The sequence below is a fragment of the Gymnoscopelus braueri genome (genome assembly GCF_963280865.1).
Source record: "Gymnoscopelus braueri genome assembly, chromosome: 9".
Classification (NCBI taxonomy): Eukaryota; Metazoa; Chordata; class Actinopteri; order Myctophiformes; family Myctophidae; genus Gymnoscopelus; species Gymnoscopelus braueri.
The window spans coordinates 28,733,276-28,753,107 of record NC_137610.1 but is presented as its reverse complement, the minus strand read 5'-3'; the positions used below and the strand labels follow the sequence as shown (position 1 = coordinate 28,753,107).

Genomic DNA, 19,832 nt, shown 5'->3' with positions numbered 1-19,832 from the left:
AGTAATTGGCTTTCTTTATGTTAGGGGTGCAACCTGTCCTGGATGGAAGTGCCGAGGTGCAGTGCCTCTTAACCTTATTTCCTGTCGCCTTGTCACCCTAACGTTTCTTGGTAAAACGCTAGCCTAGAACTGTTTACATGTTTGCAGAAATGACTGTTATCTACACTGTAGATAACTGTCATTACCAGGAAGGCTGGTAGATGTATTCTGTAGATTCTACAGCCTTCCTGTAAATCGGGGAGGCTATAGCGCCCCGTGCGGGAGGCCATTTGCACCCGTGGTGAAAACCTGACGACGTTGCTCAATTTGGGTCTCTGGAAAGCCACACAGATGTCTTCGCTTATCTCATCTGAGAGATACATTTGCATTTCTTAGTGAAAAATACCAGCCTTTTGATAGAAATGAAAGTCATGAACACAGTAAATAGCTACAAAGTTTCTCCAACTTTTTAATTGTGTATTTTCCATTCACATGCACTGACAGTCGATCAAAGCCTTTTGATTCACTGCGTCTGAATTAATTCTACTACACATCCTCCTGTGTATTTTTTTGTATTACTTTAATTGAAATGATACGTCCCCTGTTTAAGATCTCGGCTTTATCCACTAAACAACTCCAATAATGCCGCACTCATCCACCCTTGCCAACTGTGCACGCTGCTTCAAGACACTTAATTATTCATTTCAAGCTATGCAACAGTCAATGCCTTGCAAAACAATAAGGTTATGGATGTTTGAGTCTGAAGTTCTCTCACTATATCCTTCATTGTATACTGTAACTTATAACAAATAATCATACCACCCTGTTAGTGCATTCTACTGCAATCTTACCTTTACACATCTCATTAAATATATCAACCATGGAAGTGCAATAACATTGTCCTAAAGAAAAATGCCAAAGGAATATAATCACACAATCCAAGAAATAATCTCATGTCAAGTTTGTAGTTGTTGATGTACTGTACCTCATGTATTAACCTGGACATGTACAATACAGGGTCATCTTTCCAAAAAAAAAAGACTGAAAATAGACTTTGTAAACATACGCTGAAGCAAGGGGCTAAGCAATGTTAGCTCCACCGGGGGGAAAAGGACAGAATAAGACATTAATAACACATATACAGCGTCCCTTTATAGTAAGTAACAAAAATAGAGTCGCTACCAACCCGAAAGGCCTACGCTGAGGCTCACCTTACATGTCGGTACAATGGATTGTCCATTAGAAGTGCTTTTTTTTTTTTGGTCCAGGGATCCACCTGCCAGTGCCTATAGGACCAACGCTCACATTACTCATGCAGGCCATCTCTTATGCACATTACTTATAGCGTCGCTGTTGGGCCTCAAACCTCATACCTCCATAATTTCAACTTTTTAATGTTTTTTCATCACTTAGTACTTCGTCGTGCCAAGAGTGTCAATCATAATCAGTGAAAATTGCCGATCTACAAGCCTACAAGTCACAACGAGTCACTTTGTAGATCTGCTATTTTCACTATTTCAGAAAACTGTAGTTCCGGTTCCTGAAAGGCACTCTGGCAATCCATTCGGTAAATAATATATTATATATTATTAAATATTTTTTTCCCCCTTTGGAAAACTCGGAACTCGGTTTGAGTCCTCCCATTTCTTAGTCCACTTCCTGCTCTGTAGCTTCCGTGTTTATTCCTACTAACAACACTACTGTACGTGTTTTTTAGGGCAGTGGTTGCCGACAGATCTCTGCTGTCTTGAGAGATTACCTGTAAGGTAAACAGGTTTTGGACATACAAGGTTTCCACCCGACAGCGACGTTAACGTAGGCCAATGGAAGTGAGCCATAACTCGGAACAATGGTACTAGTGTTAGGATTGGGTAAAAGGCAGGGTTTTGGAGGGAAAAACTATGACCCAGGGAAAGACGACTTCTTCTCGCCTGAGTTAAGGTTATAAGACCATTGTGGGGTCTTCTTGGTGGCTTGGTCCTGTCCAGGGTTATAGGTGGCCTCACTAGGCCTCAGATTCCAGGTCCTCCGGTCCTGAACCGTCTTCTGTCTCTCCCGTCTCCGACTCCAAGAGGAGGAACTTGCCGTCGTTGGTTAGTGGCATCGTCTTCATCAGCTGCGCCAGCGCCTCCGGGTCCTATAGGGTACAACCAACAGGAGTTCTTCTGTTAGACCCACTATTGAACATCACCGATTATGTTTGGAGAGACTGACAAATCTCTTTTTTTTTAAACTTCTACCTTTATTAGATAGTACTAGTCCATACCCGGTCGACGAATCTTTGTGGAATCTCAAAGATTAAAGATTTTGGAGAGACTGATACTGGATATGTTTGATGTAATTCACATAATAGTTGTTTGTTGAAAGAATGTTATGGGACCTTACCTTCTTGGCTTCTATAATATCCTTCCCCAGGCTTATTGTATAACATATCTGTGGAAGAAGAAAACACACGTCAAAGGGGGACTCAAAGAGCCACTGAAAGTCAAAATATTGAAGTCTGTGAGGGCACTTCAAGCTGCCTGTGAGCAGCGTTAGAAATAAGCATCCAGGTCTATGAAAACAAGCCCAAAAGAAGCGACTATAGGCCACATGAGCACTCTAACCCGATCGGCTATTTGAAAATAGCCGATCTGCAAGCTAAGCAACGCGTTGTGAGCTTGTAGATCGGCTATTTTCAAAGAAAAATATTGGAGAACATCTTTAAATTGTGGAATATTTTCAAATCCTCACAAATCTTGTATGGGGGTCTCTGGCACAAAATATTTTCAGAAGGGGTGGGGGGGGCTGCAGACATTGGGGGGGGGTCCTTGATATGAAACATTTTGAGAACCACTGGTTTAAACAAAATTTAGGAAGCAAGACTAAATAAGCAACTACCGGTACACTTTAGAAACAAGCCCAAATAACCGCAACTCGCAACCACCAATATTTTACAAACGACTTTACAGAAAAACAAAGTGGCTTATAATAAGCAGACATGGCAACGCCGACCTTCTCGCCCTCCGTGTTGCTCTCGAAGACGAAGGCGCTGTAGGAGGGCTCTCCCTCCTCGCCGCCGTCGCTCCAGTCTCTGCCCTCCACCACGAAACCCATCAGCCTACCGTTCTCCTGGTGGGCCGCGAACTGGCACACCTCCCCTAGCTGGAACTGAGAGGAGGGAGGGAGGGGGGGGGGATAAATCTGAGACGGAATCGGAACCAGAATCACTTAAGTTGTCTTTGTACATACGGGTACAATTAACTTGGAGTAGTTGCTTACATGCAATGCATTGGACAGAACACAAAAAAAGAGTTTAAGATTTTCATTTTTAATATTTCTATTTTCAAGGCTTACCAAAAAAACATTTAAGGCGAAAACCAAAAGGTGAATCGGAGATACCTTAAACCTTTTAACTAATCACTAACATCATTACAATGCTTCATTGTAATGCAAGTTTTCTGAGAAGTTACGTTAAATGTATGCAGAAATCTAGATATTTTATTAAATCATTATTACAACTTATTTGTTATTTTGATAACACATTGAGACAAATTCTTACAGGAGATTTTGTATAAATACTCATAACTTCAGATAATATTGTGTACTGTACTGCCATGTTTTAAGGACAAAGTGTAAGGTAAATCAGGCAATTAGTAATGAATGAACCCTCTGTAATAACCTTAAACCTCTTAAACGTCCAAAAATTGTTAACAGGGGCGGATTAAGACTCCAGGAGGCCCTTGAGCCAATTCTTTCAACACATTGATCAACATAAGTACATCTACAAGCTCAACGCATTGCGGTGCGTTGTGAACTTGTAGATAGTCTATTTTCACTATTTGTCGAACAACAAATTATATAGGTCTTAAAGGGATATTTCACTTTCAAACATGTTTGGGGTCATTTTAACGTCTACTCAGGCTTTTGTGAGCACCCTGGACAGTTTTTAAGTTGCTTGATTCAGTGTTTAGATATTTGATAGTCATTTTATCAGACAATACAAACCCATTGTCCTATACAAACCCATTGTAACTTCAAACTCCATTTTAACCGTGATAGATTAATCAAAAACACCCGTCCTTGGTTCTGGTGACTCATACTGCCCTCCTAATACGTGAGGGTCCATGTTTTTTCATTTATTTTTTATAATTCTTTGGGAAAATGGAAAAAATAAAATACAATAAAAAAATGAATTAAAGTACTGTACTTGTACACCACGCTGTCTCACACTAAGGAGAACAGGAGATAGGCTACCTACTGACCTACGGGGCCACATCATGGCTCGGGAACAGTTGGTTCCCAAGGCTACTTACTTACTTCTTTGGCAAAACTTACGCTTATTCTTGTAACTTGAGTCTGAGGGTCGATCAACCTATTGTGAGGAAGACACAATGGAGACGGTTGAGGGAAGATGATGAGTGATGATGTTCAGCATAATGCTGTGTTCACACTGGCAGATACAAAAGATGCTAAGCTACGCAGCATATCTGTTGCTTTGTATCTTTGCATCTGAAGTTGAAGCTAGCTCAACGTATTTGTAGCTTTGTAGCTGTTGTAGCTTTTGTTGCAGCTACAAATGAAACGTCAAATGTGTGTTTGTACAGTATCTTCATGTCGCTGGCTTCCATTGAAAATGAATGGTAAGCTGTATCTTTATAGCTGCCAGCGTGAACGCAGCATAACAGTAACTGACTCCCTCCATTGAGAGTGTTCCCCCCCATCCAAGGCTGTCGCTTACATAAAGTCAAACTTCTGTTACACAACAAATAAACTGATTTATCCTTACACAGTGTGGACGGATGGTTTTATGGATGGACAAGTTTTCTTTTTGAATAAAAAACACCTTTACAGACATACGGTAAAGAACGTACATACAGTACACACAGTATAGATATATCGGCCTATTCATGATTGTTATTGAAGTCTGTTTCCTCTCAACACATAATCTTAAACACCTTGAAATCACATGGAACTCATCGCACTCCATCAATACACTAAGGAGTCTCACACTAAGCATGTTCTGATGCTGGTGTCTCACTTAGATCTCGTAATTTAGGTCCATTGTCAAGTTTATCCCTATCCCTAATCAATCCCTATTTAAAAAATCGCTGCTAAAAGTGCCAGAACTGATACTTTTCCAAACAAAAAAAACAAACAGTAAATGACATTAGTAGCATTTTTGCTCTTTTTTTTAACAATGTTGTACTACAGGGGGAAACATGGTTTAATTTAGTTCTTCTCTGTACTCAACCCTACCTGAGACAGCTGCTGGTGACCATGAGGTGGGACTCTGTGGTCTTGAAGATGTTGTGGATGGCCCGGGCAGCCAGCACCTGCCTCATGGCCTCGTAGATCACCTCCCGGTTGTGTCCACAGCGCACCGCCATGGAGCCCAGGAACTGCACCACAAACACCTGCTGCAGGAGGGAGTCTACAGCAGGTGAAGAAAATACATATTTAGGAAAAGGCTTTTGCCACAATGCATTGGCATGATTGGCAACGATTTATCGTAAATCGATTAAAATCGGGTGACAATTTAAATCGATTTCATAAAAGATTTGTCGCGATGCACACAGCAGAGGGCGCAATCGGGACGAGACCAAAAAAAGAAGAAAATACAGGAAGAGAGAATTGATTAAAAAAAAGAGTTTTCAGTCATTTGATACAGTATTGAAAAGAGGATAAGAGAAAACACAGTATTGGAAAAAAAAAAAATACTGCATTTTGTGTAAGAGAAATAATAAAACAAACGATTTTCATTTGTTTGGAAAATTATTTGTGTTTAAAAAATCGTGAAGAATCGTATTGTGAACCTAGTATCGTGATTTGAATCGTATCGTGAGTTAATAATCGATTTAATACATTTTCCACCAATTAAGCCCGATTTAATGCGACACTATTTTGTAACAAAATAGCTAAAAAAGCCAATCTACAAGCTCACATTGTCGCATTGTGTTCAACACAATGCGACATTGTGAGCTTGTAGATTGTGTTGTGAGCTTGTAGATCTGCAATATTCTCTATTTTAAAAAAGAAATAAAAAACAACAACATTTCAACCTAACCTAACCATAATCGAGTGTTTGTATACTAAAATGTATTATGTGAAAGTAAAAATAGCAGATGTACGGTACAAGCTTGAAGCACAGCACAAGTGACGCACTGTGATGTGAGCTTGTAGAGCTGCTATTTTTGAGTTGCCAACATATAATAAAACATGTGCACACCCATACACACGCACACACACACACGCTAGCATTAAACTGTCACAGCAAACACAAAGCTGACATGAACACTTCTAAGAGACGATAATGATGGTGTACAATGAAATACAATAAAATGCATTAAGCTTTACCGTCACTTTCAGAGGAGCACTCATCATCTGTCTCTCCAAAGGGATTTGTGCGCCTTTCAGGAAGAAAACACACACACACACACACACAAAGGAGCACGCGCACGCACGCACACAAAGGAGCACGCGCACACACACACACACACACACACACACACACACACACACACACACACACACACACACACACACACACACACACACACACACACACACACACACACACACACACACACACACACACACACACACACACACACACACACACACACACACACACAGGCAAAACAATTAAACCCCTGTGTTGGGCTTCCTGGAATTAATATAATAACCATTACAAGGACAGCTTTCAGGAAATTAGCTTAATCTAAAACCCCTCCAACCTACACACACACAGGTTTGTATTACTATACGCGTGAGGACCATCAACATTTCAGGACGGCTATTTTGCTATTTTTGGGCATTTTTAACAGTAAGCCTAAAGCCGGAAAATAGCAGATCTACAAGCTTGCGACGAGTTGTGAGCTTGTAGATCAGCTATTTTCCGGTGCAAGATTCCAGCAAGCAGTTAAGTCCAAATCAGGCTTAAAATCTAACCCTAACCCCTAAACCTAACCTCTAAATGCCTGATCCTAACACTAACCCCAACCTGAATCCTTTCCTAATGATGTAAAACATATTTTTTAACCATAAAAACAACCATTTTGTCTTGTGAGGACCAAGAAAACGGTCCTCACAATGTCTTTTTTCAGAAATTCTACTATACTCCTAGACATTTGGTCCTCACAAGTTTAGTAACACACACACACACACACACACACACACACCTCCCCCCGCTCCTGTTCTGGTCCTGGAACTCCGAGGCGGGCAGCATGATGTCAAACTGGATGGGGGTGCCGGGCGCTATCAGGTCGTCCGCCTCGGGAGCGGCGCCCGCGTTCTGAGAAAAGGCACCGCCGCCCTGTACCACGCCTCCTGGCTTAGCTCTGGTCAGCGGGGTCAAGACAAGATGGAAGGAAAGAGAAAACACACAGAGGGAGTTAATGAGGATGAGTTTAAGCAGTGCACTTCTCCTCTCCAGTGTGAGTGACTTAGAAAGTACGAGATCAGAGTAAAATGGCATGAACCCAAGTCAACTTGAAAAAATAAATGGTCAAGTAAATAAGAGACAAGCCCTTAGATGGAACCCGCAAGGCACAAGAAAGAGGGGAAGGTCAAAGAACACCTGGCGCAGGGACCTTGAGGACGATACCCACTAATTATCAAAATAAAAAAGAGAGCACTTAAGTTCTACAACCACCTAAAAGAAAGCGACCTAGATGCACTCCATAACAAGGCACTCACACACAGCGAAACCCTAGAGAGATGCCCCCTCACCCAGCTGGCCCTGGAACTCCGGGCACAAACACAAACAGAGCCACGAGATAGAAAACCCATTGGACTAAACCAAATTATAAAACAGCAAAAGGAAAACTACCTGACACACTGGAAAGAAGCAACACAAAAGCAGAGTAAACTAGAATGCTATCTGGCCCTAAACAGAGAATACGCAGTGGCAGAATACCTGAGCACCGTGACTGACCCAAAACAAAGAAAAATCCTAACTAGGTACAGACTCAGTGAGCACAGTCTTGCGATCGAGAAAGGTCGTCACAGGCAGACCTGTATCCCGAGAGAAGACAGACTATGCACCCACTGCACACAAAATGAAGTGGAAACCGAGCTACACTTCCTAACCGTCTGTCCATTGTACCAAGACATCAGAGACACATACTTCCCACAGATTACAACCACACACGGAGATTTTGAAAACATGACCAATGACAAAAAACTCCCATACCTGCTGGGCGAAGTACAACAATGTGCAAACACAGCAGCAAGATTCGTGAGTTGCTGTGATAGGAAAAGGATATCAAACGGAACACAACCACCCTAAAGACTAATCATTGTGTATATTCCGGCACTATACCTGCACCCAGTGATCTTGGTACATAGAAATTGATCTATTGAAGATTCTGACTTTCAAATGTACATATTTTTTGTTTTGATTGTATTGCTGTATTGTTGTATTATGCTTTCTGCTTTGGCAATGTAAACGAATGTTTTCTCATGCCAATAAAGCCCTTTGAATTGAATTGAAAATTGAATTGAGACTGACATCAAGCAGTGTGGACTGACATGGAAACAGCTGGAAAAGAAGGCCCAGGATAGAGGACTCTGGCGGACTGTAGTCAACGGCCTATGCTCCATGAAAAGGAGCGATAGGCATAAGTAAGTAAGTAATAAGAGTACTAAGAGAAAACAATTAACGACCAAATACATATCATTTTGGGGGTCCTTGGCACAAAAAAAGTTTGAGAACTACTGATTTAGAAGGCATTAGAATCGGCCTCAGGTCTTACTGGGTTAGGGATAGAACGGCTTCCTCGTAAAATAGACCTTGAACTCAATGGGATTTTCACATGTATAAATAAAAGGTTAAATAAAAACCCTCTCAGAGTTGCAGACCTGTAAGGGTTCATTTGGTCCCCTGGACACCACCACTAAAAACCAGTGTACTATACTGTTTGACAGCTGTCGTCAGTAGATCCTATATACTGTACATCAACTATAGACTATGTATTTATTTCACAAAATACCAACACAAAATGTACTGACAACAGAGCAGACCACACTCACAAGATACAGTACTTGTCTTGAAGACTGCAAGTTGGAAATAATGTCTAGAATAATGTTTTGCTTATGTAGCTAGAGATCACAGACATTTCAATCTGTGAATATATTTCCAACTTTAACGACTCATCCTCTACTATTGAAGCATGCATTTTCCTTCACTGAGCGACATAAAGGCTGAATTTCCATAATCGGAAGAGCCACGTTATATAACCCACTCAGCTGTTGTCAAAAAGTTCAGTTACAAAATTCACTTCAAAGGCAAATTTCAGTCTCTCTCCCTTTTTTCTCATTCACACACTCTGTCTCTCGCAAGCTATTGTTGTTGCCACTGTAAAAGTCAGAACTGACGCGCGTCTCGCCCCTTTTTCTCACAAAATAAAAGCTTTGTATTTTTCCACTGAGAAGCCTGTCTGTCTGTAATGACAGCGAGTCGAGTCGGGATGTGAAAATAACAGTTTTTGTGTGATCAGAAATACATAGGAGGAGAAACAGAATAGAAGCAAGTAGTTCAAGGCAGAATGTTGCGTAGACCTTAGACCAGGGATCAAAAACTTTCTGTACCAAGGAGGAACTACAAATAGCTACAGCTTCTAGCTATGGCCCACATTTGCTGACTGCTTTAACCATATTATGAACCCTAGCCTAGCGTCCCAACTGTGGCGCATTGTGAGCTTGAAGATTGGCTATTTCTGGCGAAGAAATTTGGCGTTGTCAAACTGCCGGCCCACGGACTGCATCTGGCCAAGGGTCCAATCCGGCCCGCGGGATGATTTGGAGAACAAAAGAAAAAATATCCACAACCAATTATTCTGCCATCCATAATCCAATTGGTGAGGGTGTCTGCGCGGCACTCCAGACTAAGGGCTAAGACCCTGATCTTGTTAGGACTTCTAGCTCCGCCCCTGACATGGACATAGGTACAGGACAGAATAGCATGACTGAAAAGTGAATTTTAGAATTGATTGTATAGGTTTTTTTTTCTCCAAAAGCATGTTTAAGTTTATAACTCACTTCATGACATTCAAAACTCACATTATAATATCATTCACTCTTTCTCCTGTTCCCTAAGGCTCTTTTTCTTCTTCGGTCGCTGCCACGCGAACACACACACAGACACACACACACACACACACAGTCACAGTCACATCACTGCACACGCCCCCGCCTCTTTGACAAAGAGGCGGGGGGCGTGTGCAGTGATCCTTTACTCTGTGTCTAAGGACTACTAACCATTGAGTGTCCTGAGTAGACCTCTAGACCTAAGGATAATTCCTTTAACAGGTCCGTTCATGAAAGTCCTTGCGGTCTTGTTTCCAATGAGGGCCTGTGAGCAATTAGGGGTTAAGAGTCTTGCTCAGGGACATATTTCATTTCATCGGCACATTTGCCGGCCTGGCCTGGAATCGTACCTGGGGCAACCAGGGCCTCTGGCTCCCTAGGCGGGCTCACTAACCACTCAGCTATGGCCGCCACCTACTGCACATATAAACAGAGCTGTTACCTTTAAACGCCTTTTAAATCTGAGGCTATTTAAATTGTTTTGAGAAAAAATGTCTGTTTGTCCCAAAGTGACTGCAAAATATCGCTGCTATTTGTCTCAAAAAGCTTCATACCCTGTACATATAACATGTATATAACGACGCAATGTGACATAGCTCTGTTTATACAATACTGTACCCCCTCCAACTGAATATACTTTCCCCATTTTCAACCGCCTTATCATATTTTGACACTTGCTTTGGCAATGTAAACATATGTTTTCTCATGCCAATAAAGCTCCTTTGAATTGAATTGAATTGTGACAACAACAACACACAGAAGGAGCATTGTTGTACTTCCACCATGTACTTATCAACGTGCAAGTCATTTGCAAACCTCAAGAGGGCACACTTTCTCACCTCAAGCGTTTGAAACAATGTATGTATATGGACCGGTGGTTCTCAATTATTCTCTGGATCAGGGCCCACTTGAAAATCATCACGGCCCACCCATTTGACCACCAAAATAAATCAACCGTAGATTTCATTGACTAAAACCTTATGATATTTAGTCTAACTAGACTAAAAGTGAAACATTTCAGATGACTAAAATGTGACAAAAACTAAATGGAATTTGATTCAAAAGACTATGACAAAATTTGCTGTCTAAATAAACACAAGCCGGATGCTAGCCCCTTGCCTTGAACAGGCTGTGTAAAAGGGGCTTAGGATGCTTGGAGCGTTGCCCAGGGTATCGTAGGGAAAGGATGGTGGAGACATCTTGTTTTTGCTGATTTAAGTGTGTGGGACCAGATATACTGACTGTGTCAATCCTCTCAGCTAATGACATTGCACTTCATTTTGACCACTTTAAACTCTATATACTTAAAGGAGAGATCCGGACATTTTAAGTGTTATCTTTGATGTGTCGTTAAGTCACTCACCGACGTAGAAAGTGGCGTTTCTCTACCTGGCAACACAGAGTTGCCAGGTTCTGGGAGAGAAACAAGCAACCAGCGTTAGCTCGTTCGGCATTAGCGTTAGCTTCTCATGGACTTTCAGTGCATGTTTGAGTATCATGAGACTCTACAATGAGCAGTAGTAGAGAAAAAAATTACTTTGCATCGGTTATAATAGACGAATTTCACTCATGCACGCGCTCCCATTATGCCAACGGAGGGGGTCGAAAAAATGACGACAGGGGAATCGCTGGAAAAACTCAACGCCACTTTCTACGTCGGTGAGTGACTAACGACACATCAAAGATAACACTTAAAATGTCCGGATCTCTCCTTTAATGATAAACATTTACAATCTAGGCCTTTAGCTGGTCAGTTTTGCCTGCACAAATTGGCGTTGATAGGAATGCTTGGCAACAGTTTGTGTTGTGTGTGAATTCACACCAGATCTTTGGTCAGATTATATAAGATGTGACGCTGTCAGTCAGTCCCCCTCAGTACGTCTAAGAGAATATTTGTTATCAGGCTAAATCTACTGTGACAATTCAAGAGGGGGAGAGAGAGACAGGGAAATATAGAAATATTTCAGCCCAAAGAGAACCTACATATTTTTCCAAATAACATGGATAGCAGCGGCTTTGACCACGAAGGAGCGGTGGCTCTAATCGTCAGCCCTGTAGACAGCCAGAAACCAAGAGACGACACAGATGAACCAGGATCTTATCGAGACTTTAACTCAACAAGGACGAGTAAGAATACAACCAATGACGTACACAGCGGACAGGCTGGTGGCCACCCTGGAGTAAAACCTTTCCACTGTAAACAATGTGACGAGAGTTTCAGTGAGTCGAGTAATCTGAAAAGACACCTGCTTGTCCACAGTGGAGTAAAACCTTACATCTGTAAACAGTGTCGCAAGAGTTTCGATCGGTCGAGTAATCTCAAGGCACACTTGCGTATCCACAGTGGAGTACAACCTTTCCATTGTAAACAATGTAGAAAGAGTTTCAGTCAGTTGAGTAGTCTGATGAGACACTCGCGTGTCCACAGTGGAGAAAAGCCTTACCAATGTAAACAGTGTGACAAGAGTTTCAGTCAGTCGATTAGTCTGATGACACACCTGCGTATCCACAGTGGAGAAAAGCCTTACCACTGTAAAGGGTGTGACAAGAGTTTCAGTCAGTCGAGTAGTCTGATGACACACTCGCGTATCCACAGTGGAGAAAAGCCTTACCACTGTAAAGGGTGTGACAAGAGTTTCAGTCAGTCGAGTAGTCTGATGACACACTCGCGTGTCCACAGTGGAGAAAAGCCTTACCACTGTAAACTGTGTGACAAGAGTTTCAATCGGTTAGATTACCTGAGGACACACCAACGTATCCACACTGGGGAAAACACCTTTCCTTTGTAAACAGGAAAACGGGGGGAAAAAAAACACTGTAAGCAGTGTGACAAGAGTTACGATGAGTGAAGTAAACTGAGGATAGATACACCAGCTCATCCACACTGGAGAAACAGTAAACGGTGTGAAAAGAGTTTCAGTTGTTAGATAATTTAAAGAAACACCAGTGTGTCCACGTTGGAAAAAGATTTTTACCTTTCCACTGTTAACTCATTCCCTGCCTAGAACGTAAAAAACGTAATTATATCCAATTACCAATTCTGCCAAAAACGTTAAAAACTTAATTCATTTTTTCCCATTTTTTTTCTATTTTTTTTCAAATTTGACCCAAAGACCAAGGAGATATGATTTTTCGAAGATCTAGACTCCCATCCACTTCCTTGTTAACTTAAAACTTAAAAAGTCTGTATCTCAGCTCCTGAGTACTTTTTTTTTTCAATGAAAAATCTCTGGCAGTGGGCAAACGCGGCCAGAAATAGTTCAGGCAGTGAATGAGTTAACAGTGTGACAGGAGTTTCAATCAGTGATATGTTTCAAGTGTGCTCCGATGAGAGTCCAGCTAGCAAATTGGCTATTTTTTGCTGTTTTTATGCGACGGCATTGTATGGCGAATAATAAAACAGGGCTTGCAGACTAGCCAACACCAACTCCTGGATCACGGCCCTGATGTTGGATAGGAGGGAACGGACCACCTATACAACATCACGGTCTTGAGCTCTGCAGTGTTGCTAGCTCAGCTGTCACACCGACCGCAGTGTGTTAATGTAGGTGGTGATGCGCCTCTTTCCCCCCCTAAGCTGTACCATGGGTTGGCTCCCACAGTGTCAAGTTTGCTCACCACCAGTTCAGGGGGCCTGACACAGTGCCCAGCCGGCTAGCCTGATCCTTCTCTCTCTACAGCGAGTGGTGCGATCGGCAGAGCGCATAACGGGAGGCGAGCTCCCCGCGCTCCAGGAACCGTACAAAAAGCGGTGTGTAGTCAAAGCCCAGCTCATCATCAAGGACAAGCACAACCCCAGCTACAAACTGTTCAAACCCCTACAACGACCGCGGCCGGGCAAGAAGGTCTACCGCAATAGGCTCTATGCACAGCAGCCATATTGGTAATTAATTGGGCCCCTTTCTTACATCCTTCACAGGTGTTACCAATAATACTACTAATGAAGGCTCTGTTCCATTCTGGTCAAACAGAGTCAGGGTGCTGATATTGTGCACGTTGGCTCACTGGAAACACCAGTGGGTCTCAAAGTGTGGTCCAGGGACCCTCATGGTACCTTGAGGGGGTGTAACTCTGAGAGTGTACAAATGGAACCAAATGGACCCTCCCGGTTCCATTTGTACACTCTCAGAGTTATGGGGGTCCTTGAAATTAAAAAGTTTGAGAACCACTGTGCTACACTAAATGGAACAGAGCCTTCATTAGTGTCATTGGTAACATCTGTGAAGGAAGCAAGGAAGGGGCCCAATTTCTGTCCAATATGGCTTCTGTGCATAGAGCCTATATCAAGAGCAACACCACCAGGTTCATGAACAGCCTCCACTACGGCTACCGTCAGACTGCTGAACAAGTTATGAGCGCCACCGCCTGTCGCCAGGCTGGTCTTTAGACTTTTGAATCAGAAATGTCATCAATACATTTAATACAGAATGAATACACTCTCGTTATCTACCGCCTAGGAATCTTCTGCTGTTGTGGAATTGTCATGTAATCTTCTCTGCTTACAACCTAACTCATATAATCCCTACTAGCATCCGGTTGTACAACCTATTAAAGAAACCGGATATCGGAATATTTTGGATATTGGAACTATTTGGTGATATATCGTCGCTGTCGGGCAGAAACCTCTTATCTCCATATTCTAACTTTATGTTTTTCGTAAATTAATGCCCTACTTGAACACACTACAGCGTCACACAAAAGTATCAAATCCACAAGATTTGGAACGCATCTGTGTCATCTTTAGATTTGAGCTGAAAAGCATTATTTTACACTTTGGCTATTCAAAAATAGCAGATATACAAGCTCATAGCGCGGCACCGAGTGCCGCGCTACGAGCTTGTAGATCTGCTATTTTTGAAAAATCGAGAAATTTTATGAAAATCTTTGAACATATATATTTTTTAAAGCAAACATTTGTAACTCAAATCTTTGCTTTTGGGGGGTCCCTGGAACAAAATAGTTTGAGATGGGGGTCTGTGGCCAAATACATATACATTTTGGGGTCCTTGATGAAAAAGTTTCAGAACCACTGATGTAGCAACATATATATTTTTTTAAACTGTTAGGATTTAGAAGACATTTGTAGAATCGGCCTCAGGTCTTAATGGGTTAATTTGAATACTGAAAAGTAACAGTTTTTGGACATAATGAGGTTTCCACCCGACAGAGACGATATCACTTGGCGATATATTCCGAACACCGTTTGGTAGAAATGCACTCTCAAACATTTCACACTATACAGAACATTGAGACGGGAGACGTGCCTCACCTGTCAGGGTTGGGTGAGCCCTCCTGTCTCTTCTCAAAGCTGGTGATGGGAGTGACCGCCTGGATGGCCGTCTGGTTCAGTCGGATCGCCACAGCCTGACCGCCACAACCACACACACACACACACACACACACACACACACACACACACACACACACACACACACACACACACACACACACACACACACACACACACACACACACACACACACACACACACACACACACACACACACACACACACACACACACACACACACACACACACACACACACACACACACACACACACAGGAGCATTGTTAAACTTCCACCATGTACTTATCAACGTGCAGGTCATTTTTAAACCACAAGGCGGCACACTTTCACCTCAATATTTGAAACATATCATGTATATTATGGAACAGTGGTTCTCAACCTTTTCTGGATGGGGGGGGGCACTTGAAAATCATCTGTCATGGTATCTGAACATACCGTGACGACAACAATCTTTTTTAAATATTCATGTATATTATCATTCAAATCGTAGTGTTTTTGCCAATTATTTGTGAGGCCCACTTGCAATATCCTCACACCCCCCCCCCCAGTGGGCCCCGGATATGTACTGCATTAAGAATCAACTGTACTATGCAAAATGACTGAGTGATTCACGATGCATTCATTATTATTATTATTTATTATGCATGGCACAGTGTCCAGTCTCTCTCCACAGGCATTGAAAGGCATCATTCTACTTCACATAATCTAACCACACCAGGCACAGCATGCAGGAATGAAGACAGGGGAGTGTGTGGTTGCAGAATGCAACCACACACCAGCACGTGTTTGTTTTATACAAATGAAGTCCACACACACACATTACCCACAGAAATACACACACGTGCGTGTGCAGTGATGCACACACACACACACACACACACACACACACACACACACACACACACACACACACACACACACACACACACACACACACACACACACACACACACACACACACACACACACACACACACACACACACACACACACACACACACACACACACACGACTTCAAGGCAAAAGTTGAGTCAGCCTTCAGTTGTTAGGGAATTGAATGGATGTGCGTGTAAGATCAGATAGTAGGGGCCTTATCTGTGGACAATAACAACGTACCTAATCAGAGTCAAACCTTGTGCAAACATACACCATTCTGAAATTGCAAAAGTTGAGGCATACATGTACTTCTGTACTGTATGCATTTATTTTGAAGCCCTATTTTTAACCGGGAATGGGGTCCATACATCTTTTGCATAGTCTGTGTGTGCATCCAATTTGTAAACATTTGAATAAGTGCATCCAGGTGTTCACATACATGCAGAGTAAAGCTTAAGTTATATTCCGATCTACAAGTTCACAGCAATGCATCAATGCGATGCGTTGTTAGCTTGTAGATCTGTTATTGTTGGTCAACATTAAGCCTACATTACCTCTGGGTTGTCCGTCAGGTAGATCTGTCTGGAGATGTTGTTGACGGTGCAGATCCACTGACAGGAGGAAGCACACAGACGGACATCATGTTCAGACTCTCCTGATCAAACACACGACACCTCCAGCAAAATACTATGTTGTACAATACAGTACCACCATGGCAAAACACTCTTAGTATAAAAGAGATGTAAGACAATGAGTTACACCAGACAGGTGTAAGACCACAAGGAACATCAGAAATGGTATGTAAAAGAATGGCCTCTATGATGCTCACCTCCTCATATTCCTTTTTGCTCTCTGCTTGTAGAATCATCGACCTGGAATCACAGAGAACAAGAGCTGAAGGACATGAGCTCAGTGCTGGAGCAGTGAGTTATCAGAACATTTCTCAGCAGTCTACACCAGGGTTGTTTTGCTTTGACTTTATGTTTTCAATTTCAGAATTATAGTTTTTTTGTTTTGTTTCTTAAGTCATACCAAACACAGCACAGCTAACAAATTGGAAGATAGATTTCATATCCATCCACAACATGGGTGTGTGTGTGTGTGAATGACTTATACGAAAGACCAAGACTAAAACTAAGGATATTTTCTCTATGATGATTTTAGTTTATTTAGTTTTGTAAACATGCTATACAGTTTAAGTTTTTCAGGGTTCTCTCGATTTTTCTTTAATAAAACTTTTTTTAATTAACAAAGATATTGTTTTCAAAAACATTTTTTGGGGTGTTTTTTTGTTAGTTTTAGTTAACTATAATAACCTTGGTCTCCACACACAGTGCATACTAGTGTGATGGAAAAACTTTTATTTAATGCACACATGCGCCCGTCCGTCCGTACGTTTTGCCCGTGGGCGAGGCGATCTGGAAGCAGTAGCGTCTGTCCTCGCACTCCACGGCCATGACGGAGCTGTTGTCCAGGTCCAGCACCATCCCCCCTGCCACCGCCCCCCGGGGCTGGCACATCAGGTTCCCTCCCTGGGTGAAGAAGTACAGCCGGTCCCAGGCTGTGGTCACCAGGCCTACCTTACTGGAGAACGAGAGAGAGAGACATTACATTTACATTACTGTCATTTAGCAGACGCTTTTATCCAAAGCGACTTACAATAAGTGCATTCCACATAGGAACACACACACACACACACACAAAGAGAGACCAGAGAGTGTGAGGGGGGACACGGGAGAGAAACAAGAGAGCGAGAAAGAAGATTGAGAGAGAGAGAAATGATAAAGAGAGAGAGAGGAACAAGAGACAGAAAGTGAAATTAGTTGGAGACAGAAAGAGAGAGAGTGGGACAGGGAAGTTCTAAGTCAAGGTCACAGCAGGATGGGACTTTGTAACACAGAACATTGGGTTCTGCTGCCAAAGCAACATAGCCGTTTCTGTGATTCAGGAACTCATCAAGTAGGAAAAAAACAAACATATATCTTATAATATTATCTGTTATGAGGAAAAGCTTTTAAAGCCTCACAAACTTTCCATACAGTATTTTCTACTGTATGACTAATCTAAAGCACACTTCCCCTTCTTTTCGTAAAGGTTTTGTCAGTTACTGTTACTATTTTAACCCATTGAGACCTGAAGCCGATTCTACATGTCTCCTAAATCTCATCAGTATTCTGAAAAACTTATGTTTCTATATCAGTGGTGCTCAATCTTTTTCATGTCAAGGATCCCCACAATTATATGTATTTGGCCACGGACCCCCATCAAAATATGTTGTTCCAGGGACCCCCCAGAAGCAAAGATTTGAGTTAAAAATGTTCGCTTTAAAAATATATATATATATTCAAAGATTTACACACATTTTCCCGTTTTTTCAAAAATAGCAGATCTACAAGCTCGTAGCGCGGCACTCGGTGCCGCGCTATGAGCTTGTAGATCTGCTATTTTTGAATAGCCCAAAGTGTAAAATAATGCTTTTTAGCTCAAATCAAAAAATGACACAGTTCCAGGTCTTAATGGGTTAAGCTTACATCTTACCATGATGATTCAGACCCTTACATTGAGAAATAACAAGGCGTTGAGAAGAGACGCACCGCGGAGGGACCCAGCTCCATTTGCAAAGCACTCAGGGCTGCCAGCAGAGTGTCGTCATTATACCCACTTTAACCCTGGCGTCCATATTGTTTGGCGTCATTATAGGCAAACATTTCACTACATTTCCTAAACGTAGTTTTCATTTGCTAAAAATAGTTCACAACGATCGTTGTGAACTTATAGATCGTCCTCCGACCAAGTGGAGCTTACTATGTAACCCTGCTTGGGTTGTGTCTCTGTGTCTCTGTGTCTCTGTGTGCACTGCCTGTGTGCACTGCCTGTGTGCAGCTCCTCTGAGATAAGTAAATGTCCAATTTAGACGTACCATACATCAAATGAAAGGTCTTTGAAAACTGAACACACCTGTCAAGGTTGCGTTTAAGCCCGCCCCTTCCCCCGGAAGCCACGCCCCGGAGAAGGCTCCTAAAAACTCCCCATTGAAACCCCATGTTAAATGAAAAGTGCCCGAATCGCTCCCAAACTTTTTCTACCCCCCCTAAGTGGGGGTCTACGAACAAATACATCGGGCTCGGATTTTGGCTCCGCCCCCCGGAAGTGGGTGAAACAGGCACTTCAAACACTTTGTTGAATTGTTCAAAAACATTCCAAGTTTTTTTTTTGTGAATTTGTATTTTTCTAAGATGCTCCTTTTAACGCAGATTTAAAAAAAAAAAAAATTATTGGTTACTTTTTTTTAAATATTTTTTTTCATTCTTTTTTTTCTTTTTTTGCGTTCGCTTACCGCGTTCGCGCGTCTTACTTGTGCTATTATAAGTAGGTAGGTATATCGCCCCCCAGGTGGCGCTGTGGTAAGGTGCCTGCCCACCACTGTGGAGGTTGTGGGTTCGAATCCGACCATGGTGCGTGTCCGGCTTTGTTGCGTCAACAATTGTTCGGGGGAGGGAAGCCAGGCGGGGAGCGGGTGATAATAGTCACTGCACGTAGTCCTACGGGCGGGGGGTGCGGCATCTGTAAGCAGGGAGTGTTGGGCGGGAGGAGTAGG

General features: G+C 42.3%; 1 protein-coding gene across 1 annotated transcript in view; it reads right to left on the bottom strand.

Annotated features, from left to right (window-relative positions):
* Positions 1–430: 430 nt before the first annotated feature.
* Positions 431–19,832, bottom strand: part of appl2 (adaptor protein, phosphotyrosine interaction, PH domain and leucine zipper containing 2) — a 36,622-nt gene continuing 17,220 nt past the window's right edge. The window contains exons 11-21 of the mRNA XM_080437509.1: positions 17,630–17,818; positions 17,064–17,106; positions 16,789–16,845; positions 15,317–15,411; positions 7,140–7,298; positions 6,316–6,368; positions 5,218–5,392; positions 4,297–4,333; positions 2,974–3,129; positions 2,365–2,412; positions 431–2,116 (exon numbers count right to left, since the gene is read on the bottom strand). Coding sequence (XP_080293635.1) covers positions 1,985–2,116; positions 2,365–2,412; positions 2,974–3,129; positions 4,297–4,333; positions 5,218–5,392; positions 6,316–6,368; positions 7,140–7,298; positions 15,317–15,411; positions 16,789–16,845; positions 17,064–17,106; positions 17,630–17,818 — 1,144 coding nt within the window. The 3' untranslated portion in view covers positions 431–1,984. The remainder of the gene's footprint in view (positions 2,117–2,364; positions 2,413–2,973; positions 3,130–4,296; positions 4,334–5,217; positions 5,393–6,315; positions 6,369–7,139; positions 7,299–15,316; positions 15,412–16,788; positions 16,846–17,063; positions 17,107–17,629; positions 17,819–19,832) is intronic.